This window comes from Callithrix jacchus, chromosome 17 (genome assembly GCF_049354715.1).
Source record: "Callithrix jacchus isolate 240 chromosome 17, calJac240_pri, whole genome shotgun sequence".
NCBI classification, from domain to species: Eukaryota; Metazoa; Chordata; class Mammalia; order Primates; family Cebidae; genus Callithrix; species Callithrix jacchus.
In genome coordinates, this window is record NC_133518.1 from 4,372,644 (window position 1) to 4,384,159 (window position 11,516).

The 11,516-nt window shown below is 52.5% G+C and overlaps 1 protein-coding gene across 1 annotated transcript; it reads right to left on the reverse strand.

Annotated features, from left to right (window-relative positions):
* Positions 1-9,250: 9,250 nt before the first annotated feature.
* Positions 9,251-10,967, reverse strand: LOC100398780 (transmembrane protein 121B). The gene is given in 5 exon segments (XM_035290320.3): positions 9,251-9,321; positions 9,324-9,593; positions 9,596-9,728; positions 9,730-10,394; positions 10,397-10,967. Coding segments are annotated over 5 exon segments (1,710 nt in total).
* Positions 10,968-11,516: the final 549 nt, after the last annotated feature.

An 11,516-nucleotide genomic window follows, 5' to 3' on the forward strand; every position in this document is an offset into this window, starting at 1 on the left:
ATGGCAGAGTATCCTTGAGGCACCATCATTCATTAATTTATTCATTCATCAAGCATTTATTGTGCACCTAATATGTTCCAGGCATTTGAGATAACATGTGACATGGCCCAAGCCACCAAGAAGCTTAACCTCTAGTGCTAAGGACACATTAACAAACAGAACGGGCCAGCACAGTGACTCAAGCCAGTAATCCCAGCACTTCGGGAGGCCAAGGTAGGCTGATCACTTGAGGTCAGGAATTCAAGACCAGCCTGGCCAAAATGGTGAAACCCCATCTCTGCTAAAAATACAAAAATTAATTGGGCTTGGTTACACATGCCTGTAGTTCCAGCTACTTAGGAGTCTGAGGAAGGAGAATTGCTTGAACCTGGGAGGTGGAGGTTGCAGTGAGCCAAGATTGTGTGCCACTGCACTCTAGCCTGGGTGACAGAGGGGTACTCCATATCAAAAAAAAAAAACTGGATGGTCACATGAGATTTAAAAGCTAAATGACTAGGTGTGGTGGCTCATGCTTATAATCTCAGCACTTTGGGAGGCCAAGGCAGGTGGATTGCTTGAGCTCAGGAGTTCAAGACAGCCTGGACAACATGGTGAGACCTCATCTCTACCTAATTTTTTTTAAATTAGCCAATCATGGTGGCACGTAGTACATAGGCCTGTAGTCCTAACTACTCGGGAGGCTGATGCAGGATGATCACTTACTTGAGCCCCCGAGGTGGAGGTTGTAGTAAGCTATAATGGTACCATCGCCCTCCAGCCTGGGCAACAGAGTGAAACCGTGTATCAAAAAATAATAAAAAAAAATAGAAAGGTTGAGTGGACGCCTGCTTAGGGACATGAGCATGCACAGGAAAGACACAAGGCCGGGGGGGAGGGTCCTGGAGGAGACACCTAAGCCAAAGGATTGTGGGTGGGGAAGGAAGCAGCCTGTGGGTAAGTGCTGGGAGGGAGTGGAGTGAGCATGTCTGGATGTCACCTGTGCTCATTTATAGGCAGAGAGAAATGTGGAGGTGAAACAAAAATCATCCTGTAGGAAGGTGAGTTTGAAGCCCTGCACCTGCACGCATCCTGTCAGCGGGGAGCTGTTGGCCATCAGTGGGGAGCCATTGGCCATCAGTGGGGAGCTGTTAGTGTGCAGGATTCTTTAGAGCAGCTGGGCGGGAGCTCCCCTGAGTTCGGGAAGCCATGGGGTGCAAGGGCAAGGAAATGAGGGGTTGGGGGGAGCAGTGAAGATCTTGGCAGACATTGTGTGAGGAGAGCAAGGGGTGCTGCTGTGACTTCAAGGTCTGAGGTCCTAAAGCAGCATTTGAAGAAATGCTCTGAAGCCAGTGTTTGAAGAATCTGTCCCTGAACTACCTCCTAGGGGTAGGCTAGAAGGTTCTGGCTTTGGGGTCCTGAAGAACACATTGAGGTCCTGTCAGACACTGGAATAGGGTTCCCTTTATTCCTACACCTGAGTGCTTAACTATATTTTCAAGCTCCAGTGAGGAGGAGAGGATTTGGAAATGTGACAGAAGAGCAAATAGGACAGTTTGTATGTTTGATTGTGTGTACACACATACATGTAACTGAAAGATTACCAATAAAAGAGTGCATAAATTGTTAATCTGGTAAGAGTTTCTAGCAGTTGTTTTGAGTCACATATTGTAGGTCAGGAAGTTCCTAGCTGCAGAGTTTTTCTTGCAGTTGGAGTTGGCCTAGTGGCAGCAGGGCCACCAAGGTCTGTGTCCAAAACAGTGCATGGCTCATACTCCACCCAACAGCAGCAAAGGACAAGGCAAGAGAGAACAGCAGCTGAGGCCTCCCAGCCACTGGCCTTTTGGGATCCAACTCTCCTCCAGTAGTCCTGGAGAGGGGATTCATTGGGCTTGGAAAGCTACCAGGCTTTCTGTGACCTTTCCCTGGTTTCCAGTAAATACCTGTTCAAACTCCAGAGTACAGGCTACCATGGTGCACTCTTCCCTGGCTAGAACGCACGTTCCCATCTCCTGTTCTTCACAAACCTTGAATTCTAGCTCTTCTGGCCTTTGAGCCCATGCCAATAAATGTCCCTGATGGGCATTGCCCACTATCTCTGGGGGAACTTCCCTTGTTCTCTTAACAAATTTATTGGAATACAGTTCATGTACCATACAACCCACAATTGACTGTGCACAATTCAATGTGTTTAGTGTAGTTACAGTCCAGCAACTATCAGCACAATCTTAGAACAGTTTATTACCTCCAAAAGAAATCCAGCACCCTTAGTCCCCACCCCACCTTCCTCATCCCTAGGCATCCCTTGGCTACTTTGATTTCTGTAGACTTGCCTCTACTGGATTTGGTATGGAAAGAAGTCATAAATTCTCCAGGGCACCTCCATTTGTTTTTGTTTTTTTTTAAGACGGGGTTTCACCATGTTGGTCAGGCTGGTCTTGAACTCCTGACCTCAGGCGATCTGCCCACCTTGGCCTCCAAAGTGCTTGGATTACAGGCGTGAGCCACCACACTCAGCCACCTCCATTTCTTCTTTAGTGTCAGTTCTCCTCACAGTCCCTCCCCATTTCCTGTGCCCAGTCTCACACTGGTCCTTGCTTATCCTAAATGCTAGAAATTCCATAACTCTAAATATGGTGTCTGCTGTCAGCCAAATGGCAAGAGCTTCAAGAGTGTGTATAAAGCCACACCTTTATTTTTGTATTATTCTGAACCATGGCTAATAAATTATGCTTCACCTGGAAATGTCTAAGAACAGATGCCCTCCACTCTGTGCCCTCCCACCTCTTCAACGCCTCTCCAAAGCAGAGTGTACATAGGTGGTTGGCTGGGAAAGAAGCAGCAGTATGCGTGTGCCCAGAACCTGCAGCAGAGCGTCTAACCATGACTGTGCAGGGCGATTGTGCACACAACCACCTAGCATGCTCCCAGCTCCTGCACAGAGTTTCGTGACTTTGCCTGCCTACTATCTTGATCCTGTTTTTGTTTTTTCTTTAAATAAATAATTACCTGGATTCAAAACCAATTTCTCTTTTCTGTGTAGGAAGGTTCTTGAAGGTGTTAAGGATCTAAAGATGGGTGTATTTAGTCCCTGAAACATCTGAGCTGGGTCTCTGAATGCAAGGGTTCAATGGAGTTACTTCCTTCTTGCTTTTATTGTGTCTCGGTTTTTTCTTTTTAAGTCAAGATCTCTCTCTGTCCCAACCTCAAGCAATCCATCCTCCTCAGCCTGCCCAGTAGTTGGAACTGCAGTCACGTACCACCATGCCTGGCTAGTTTGTGTGTGTGTATTTTTTGTAGAAATGGGGTTACGCCATGTTTTCCAGACAAGTCACGAACTCCTGGGCTCAAGCCATCTGCCCTTCTCTGCCTCCCAAAGTTCTGGGATTACAGGCATGAGCCCACCAAGCCTGGTCTTTACTGTTTATCTTTGAAAATTAAATAGGGCATAAGAGAGAAGAAGTGCTTACAATACAGTGGGTAGTTTTAATTCTATAGCCTTTGGGCTCTGCAGTTGGTGCTCTCCTTTCTGAATACACAAGGGATGTGCAGGGCCCTCTTCTGCCTTAGTGCCCTGCCACAGCCTGGACTCCAGAAAGGCCAGGGGCACTTGAGGGCGGAGTGAGATGGAGGCTGCCGCTCAGCATCCAGGCCCTCATCCCACCAGTCAGGTGTGTCAGATACAAAACCCTCACAGAGAAGAGGCAGCAGGGTTGGAAATTGGCCAACTGCTCATCTGCCCTAAGTGTGCAGGACAGGAGTTCTTGCTTCATGGAGTCTTGGGAGGCCTGCAGCGTCCTTGAGTAGCACCAGCCTGCTTCTGGGGCAGAGCAGTCTGTGCCCCTAATGCACCATTGAGCCTCTTTCCCTGCTGTTAGGTATTGCTCTCTCCCTCCTGTGTTTGCTTTTTCAGACTCTAAAAGTAATAAGCATTCCCATACTGGGCATCTCCAAGGAGCTCAGGAAGTGTCTGGCTGAGTAAGCAATGTACATTGTGGAAAAACGGCCACAATATGGATTCCATGGGTTATATTTTGCAGAAGACTATGAAGAAAAGCAACTATCCTTCAACCCGTGGTGCGAGCTGTTAAGATTAATTCTGTGCCCCGATGTGTTCCCTGCCGAGCGTCCTTCACTGTGAAATGGCCTCCCAGTCCATCTTGCCCTCTGCCTCTGCATGGCTTTCCATGCCCCATTGCCTCTCCCAGATCCTAGCACTGGGTGCACACTCTCGTCCGGTGCATTTAGGTTGATGAAGGCGGGTACACGCCCAGGTGAGCCAGCCTTGCCTGTGAGAGGAACACCCATTCCCTGTCTCCTGATTTCAAGGGTGCCAGGGAGCCTGGCCCAGCCCACCTCACCCTGGAGTCCTTCCCAGGAGGAATAGCCTCTTAGGTCATTGGCTGTAGGATAAGTTTGCTCACCAGATCCTTCCTCTCTGATGAGACAGGAAAAAGGAACATGGTGACAGGTAGCAGGAGGAGAGGAAGTGGAAAGGAGAGTGCATGTGACTGGCCCTTGTGCTTGCCTGCTCCCTGGCATGGGTGTCCCAGTGGCCTCCTCTGCCCACAAGTTCCATAAGATCTTCACAGAAGGTGACATCAGCCCCTGCTTTTTTACTAGAATGGCTGAGCTTTCATGGAAAAAAAGCTGGACCCAAGCAGCTGCCGATCACTGCATGCTGCCTGGAGCACAGATGTGGGAGTGTGCACTGGCTCCTCCTGACTGCAGTGCCACATTGTGCAAGCTACCTCCCCTCTTGGGGCCTCAGGAAAATAGAAAGCAGCCCTGAAGGTGGCTGTGAGGAGGGACGGGGCTGATGTGCAGAGGGCCCCACAGTCAACCACAGGCTGCGTTATTTTGTTCTTTCTTAGGGCCACTGCTCAGGCATACGCCTCAAGGCCCAGGTGTGGGGTGGGGTGGGCCTTCCCTAAGCATGAACAAGTCACTCTGTGCCCTTCTCCACTTGTCACAAACTGACTTCTGATATGCCTGGCAAACCAAAATCAGTCAGGGCCAGCTTGCTTCCCTAGAAGACATTTCTAAATATTCATAACATACTTGGTCAAAGCAATCATATTATTTTACATTTACTTCTGGGAGAAATGAAGATATGTTTCTACGTTGTTCTGTAATGATTTTTTATGTACATTCTGTTCCTTGTTGCAATTATACGTGTCACAGGGGAAAAGACCATTTCCCATGTGTCTTCTGTGGTTGCTCTTGCTTTATAAATAATGAAGTTCCAGGAGGCCAGATGACAGGCAAAGCCACAACTCACGAGAGGCAGAGAGAGCTCAGGCTCCCAGGAGCATCTACTCTTACCTCCCAGGATCTCCTGAGTCAAAGTCCTGCATCGCCTTTGGCACAGCCAGAAGCAGCAAGCTAGGATCTGTATAATGCAGGCTGCCTGTGTACTAAGAAAACCTCAGTGTGTTTATTTAGATGCAGACCCAACCTTTAGACTTAATACTATCCTTTGTGTTAAAATAAAGCCAAACAAAAACACATGGCCTTGTTTCTCTTATTCATATGTAAGAATATGTGCTTCTGGATGGGACAAGAGTGATAGAGGAAGGCACAGTATTTAAAAATTAGTTTCTCAAGATGTTCCTCTTTGGAAAGCTAATCTTAGAAAGAAATGAGAAGCTGAGCATGGTGGCACACACCGGTAGTCCCATCTACTTGGGAAGTTGAGACAGGAGGATTGCTTGAGCACAAGAATTCGAGGCTGCAGTGAACTATGATGGCACCACTGCACTCCAGCCTGGGTGACAGAGTAAGACCCTAGCTCAGAAAGAAAGAAAAAGAAAGAAGGAAGGAAAGAAAGAAAAGTGGGAGAGAGAGCCCAGGGTGATAAGAAAAATCACTCTCAGACTGACTCCATTAAAGCTGAGCTGGCTGTGCCAACAAACCCTGTCAGATACTCACCTGCCCCAGGCCACAGCCTCACTGGTCCCCTGAGCCATATGCCAATGCCTAGAAGGAAAGGACCAAGATGTTCCCATAATGTTAACACAAACCTATAAAATAATGGAGAATGTCACCATGACATTTAAAAACTTCATAAGGAAATCAAGACAGAAAAGATGTTAAACCACACAGGAAGCTTGTCACAAGTCTCAAGTTTTTTTATTTTCAGAAGAGAGTCTGGCTTTACTTTAAAAAGAAAAGGGAAAAAGTGATAAATGCTAGTGAGGTGCCACTTCCCTCCTTCCTCCAGGCTCTCACCGCCAGCTATCTCTCTCACAAACCCACAGATGCAGAATCAGGGCATGTTAAAATGGAACAGTCTTTAGAGAAGGTCTAGTCTTTTTTAAATAAGTAAGGATTTGGGAACTTAGAGAGGAATACTCTGACTGGCAGAAACATTAGGAGCAGGCAATTCTCATGATTCTGAGCCCAGGGTCCTGCTATGAATGATGTATGTGCTGGCATTGGCCTCGGGAGACAGGGAACCTCCTTGGCTGTCAAGCCCATGGGGAAATCTCAGGTTTGCCCCTGCACCAGTGATGTGCTGGAAAGCAAGGGAAAGGAAGCTTCAAGGGTCAGAATGAATGGGGCAAGGGAGGTGAGTGCAAGGGCCTGACCCTCTGAGTGCATAGTGCTTGACCCACATGTGTAAAACAGGGTGACTGGGGCTGAGTTGCATGCCTGGTCTCTGCCAGAATTGGGCTAGTTGCCATCAACCTCTTGGCATATCCAGGGAAGTGGCAACTCGTTGGAACTTATCACAGCCTCCCACCAAAATCTAACAGTACAGAGATTTTACAACCAGGGAGACCAGGCAGGAGATGGCCATCTAAACAACAGAAAGGTGGAGGTCAGGGGGCTGGCCAGTGGCCAGCCATGTCTCAGACACAATGTCCTTTCACAGTTACTGAGATTAGGTATAAGAGAAACAGAAAAGCTGGAGAGAGGACATGGGAACAGGGAGCAGCTGTTGGTAGCAACCCAGGGCCCAGGCCCCAGAAGCTCAAGTCCAATGAAAGGAAGGGAAGAGACATCAGTGGGGGTGGAGGAAGAAGGCAGAAACAAACTAAATGTGAAATCCGGGCAGCTTTTGGGCCACATAGGGTGAGGAACTGGAAGCACAGATCGTGGATCAAGTGTAAACATTTTCTCCCACCCTTCCCTGCTCTGGGAGCATGAGGAGGCTCAAGAGAACTCTGGTCAAGCCCTCAACCCCTCTTACATCTGTCTACAGGGTGTCTCTGTTTCAAGCCCCCAAGTAGTTGGGAGGTGCGCTTCAAGCAGGAGGTGGGGGCTTGATGAGTGCTGAGTTCATGTCCAGTGATTTGGCACTTCTGGCCCTCTCTGTGGGTGGTGCTGTGGACACTTCAGCTGTGCCAGTCTTGCCTCACACCCAGCCCAGAAGCCCAAGCTCTCCCTCTGGCCTCTGCTGGAGCTTTGCCCACCCGATGCAGAGCAGGGAATGTTCTGCTGCTGCAGCCTGGCTGGCTTCTCTCCTGGCCACCTGTACAGGGAGCATCAGGACTAGGGTTTTCAAGAGCCACAAACTCAAAAACTGAGAGTTGGAATTACCTTCAAACTTAGAGATCACTCATCTAACTTCTACTTTTATAATAGAAAACAGGCCTAGAAAATAAAAACAATATGTCACTCAAAGCCAGTGAGTGACACAATCAGAATTAGAATAACATCTTCCATTAATTCACCTAGGGTTTATTACACCACATAAAACTTCCCAAACATAAGAAGGGAGAAGGGGAAATAAAAATTCTGCAAGCGGTCAAGCATGGTGGCTCATGCCTATAAACCAAGGACTTTGGAGGCCAAGGTGGGTGGATCACCTGAGGTTGGGAGTTCAAGACCAGCCTGACCAACATAGTGAAACCCCCATCTTATAAAAAAATATTCTGCAAGCTTCACCCCCATTGTGTCCTGTTGAGGATGGAAGTATTTTCTGGCCTTGTTCCCTGCTGTGCTCCTGCACCCTTAAAATATGTAAAAATACTTATCCTGCCTCAAAGATTGCAAGAGTGAAATTCCACACCAAGACTCTGAGCCCCCAGATGTCTCTTGTCATCACCCTCAATGAGAGGAATCTAGGAGGGAAAGCGCTGCAGGCTGCCTTGGCCCTAGTGAGACTCGGTCAGACCAGAGGCAGGAGGTCACCACCTCACTTTCTGATCTACACTTCCTAGAGGAAGGACAAGTGTGGAATGGGGCTTCCTGCTCTCCTGGGCCTATGGGAGGGTCAACTTCATGTCCATCTAGGAACCCCACCAAAGCTATTGCTCTAAACCCAGATCTGACCTAGTCGGCACAAAACCACAGGAAGGATAAGAGTTCTAGGTGCAGAGGGAAGAAGAGTGGGAGGCCAAGCCAATGGCTGATACTCACAGACCCTGTAATAACACAGGCACCCAACCCCAGCTGGAGCCAGTGGCCATGGCGAATGCAACTTCTGAGTATTTTGTCTCATTTTTTGCAAGCAGCATCAGTGCATGATGCAACAAAAGTTGAAAGCATGGAGGTAGAAATGCTCACTCTCCCAAGAAAGGGCACAGTTTGGTCCTTAGAGAATGGATCCCCTCCTCCCTCTGAGCTAAGAAGAGAGGAGCAGGATTGAGGAAGATCCTGGGAGAGCTTCTTCCTTCAAAGGGAGTACCTGGGCAGCTCCCAGGGGCCCAGCTCTTCCTGGGAATTTATGGTCACAAATCCAGGCAGAAAAGAGGAGGGTGGTGGTAAGTAAGGTATAAGGGGCAGGGCCTCCCCAGATGTCCTACCCATTGCAAAGAGTCACAGGGTGGGTGCAAGAAAACAACACTACACACACAGAGATACATACACTTTGTATCTATCACCCAGAAGAAATCAAATAGACACATCAGTGGAAAGTGGGTTCTGGGTCAAGGCATGGGACAATGGCCACCAACCACAGCCTGAAAGAGGCCGGCACTTCTAAGTCAGGAAGAAGACCCAAGGCTGAGCACTTCTCTCCTCCTGATGGATGGCAATTAGAGTGAAGGTGGGCAAAGAAAGAAGCAGAGCTACCAGCTCCTAGGTCAGGATAGGAGTAGGATAGAAGAAAGACAGTAAGTGCGCCTAGCTCCCTCACCATTAATTGCTGGTCTCCCTCCAAGTGGTCCTCACCCCAGGGGTGCAGAAGGACACCCTAGACTTCAGCCTTAAAAAGGGTTACCTCTTCCAAACAGAGCCTGATCAAATCTGGGTGACAGAAGGTAAAAGATAAGGGACTTGGGGACTCTCAACCCAAAACCAGGGACCCATGCCTTCACCCTCAATTCTAGGAGGTCACAGCCAGGGTGTTGACATAGCCATGGGCACCCCCATCATTCTCCGAAATGCAATGGCCAGCTGGGAGCCTCCCTGAGGTGGTGGTGGAGGCGGTGGAGGGGCGGAGGGCAGAGCACCATAGCCCCCTCTGGCCTGACTCGGAGAGACCCAACTGCCCCAGTCCCAGCAGCCCCCCAGTGCCTCCAGGCCTTGGCAGCTGAGAACAAAAAGGTTCTTGAGCATGAAGATGGAGAGGGGCTGCTGGTAGCTGACCACCAGGAGGCAGCACAGCGCCAGCAAGGGCACGTCCACCAGGCAGCCGCCCAGCAGGCGCAGAAGGAGGCAGCAGCTGCCGGACCAGAGGCCTGGCCCCCGGATGCCGCTGCTGCGGCAGCAGCGTTGAGCTCATAGAGCCAGAGCACTGGCAAGGCGAGGGTAAGGAAGTAGACGGCGATGAGCAGGTAGCGCAGGTGAGCGGGCAACTGCACGCAGACCTACCAGCATCAGCTCCACCAACGTGAAGCTGCCGAGCAGCTCCAGGCACGTGCCCAGGAAGCATCAGGCTGCAAGGTGCCACTGGGGCTGCAGCAGCAGGGGTCCGGCCAAGCCGGGCAGTGCGCCCGCCTCGCTGATGGCCCACACAAAGCTGTAGAGCAGGGGCACCAACAGCACCATGGTGAGGCAGAAGCCCATGGTGCCGAAGGAAGGGTGCAGCTCTAGGATGGACGTGCCCAGGATCAGCACCACCTTGGGCTTGAAGGCTATGAAATAGATAAGCCGGGCCAGGTAGGCGAAGGCGAACTCGCTCACTGTCGCGGCCACCCCCAGGCCGCCCCCCGCGCCGCCGCGCCCCCCCCCCGGTCCACACACCTTGGCCCTGGAGGAGGCGGCCAAGGGGGCAGGCAAGCGCGGGGGCGGTGCGGCATGGTGGTGGTGCGGGTGAAGCGCGCTGCTGGCCGCACCGACCCGACAGCCCTGGCTGTTCTTGGAGAAGAAGATGGCCCAGCCCACCACCACCAGCAGGTCCGTTACGATCCAGGAGCACCAGTACAGGTCGGTGACGGCGATGAGATACAGGTCCAGCAGGCTGCCCTGCGCCAGCAGCAGCACTACGGACAGCGCCTGGTAGCCCCAGCGGCACCCGGGACTCGGGCGCAGCCGCGGCGCCGATCCCTGCGGCCGGGCCAGGCCGGACGGCCGCAGCAGCAGCAGCAACAAGAACAGCAGGAGGCTCCGCTGCCCGACCCGTCGCCGCCCGTGCCCCCCGCCGAGCGGCTCCTTGGGTCCTCGACGGCCCTGGCCGCGGTGTCCCCGCGGAAGTCCGCGGCTGTCATGCTGCAGTAGGAGATGGGCGTGGAGCTGGAGGAGGAGGTGTCGGAGGAGGAGGAGAAGGCGGCCGGTGCGGGGACAACAGGGGCGCCCCCCTGAGCTGGCAGCCCCGGGAGCGCTGCGTTGGGCACCAGTGGCTTGCTGACGCTCAGGCTCCCGTGTTCCTCCTCACGCTCAGCTCCAGTGCTGCTGCTCGGGGAGCCGCCGCCCTGGCTGCGTCTGCTGCTGCCTTCCCCGTGGCTGGCGCTGGTGCTGGTGTTACTGTCGCCGGAGCCTCTCTGGCCACGAAAGGAGCCCCCGCGGAGGAAGAGCGGCTGCAGCCGGGCGGTGGCAGGGGGTGGCGGGAAGGGGCCCAGCGCGGAGGAGACCCAGCGAGGGTGGCTGAGCGCTGGTCGCATTGTCCTCCGAGCGGCTCCGGAGGTCCCCCAGCTGCTCCCTCCCCGACAACTCCGGGTGGGCGAGGCAGCCGAGGGAAGCAGGGCCCGCCCCCTCCCCCGTGGTGGGGACTCGCACCTGGGCCGGGCGGCGGCGAGATCCGGACTGGAGACACTGGACTGGGCGAGCTGGACCGAGCGGGGTGGGAGCTGGGACAGGCGCGGAGCGGAGCAGACCGCGGTGATGGTGGGCAGGGTGGGAAGCGAGCCTGCCAGGAGGGAGGGAGGCTGGCGGCGGGGAAAACAGGACTGGATTCGAGGGGGAGAGGAGGCGGCGAGACCAGAGGAGGGGAAAGCGCTGCACGCTGTATCAGCAGGAAAAGGGGCAGAGGTGCTGAGCTTTAGAGTCCGGTGGGGAGCCCTGTGGCCTGGAGGAAGTGGAGGAGGTGTGGGCGGCCGCCAGAGCTAGACGACCCACCTTGGACTCTGAGGGAGCGCGGACTCCTAAGGAAGTGGCTGGGAATCCCACCAACTGCACCCCAGGGCCCCAGTGCCTAGATGGCTTCGGTGCCC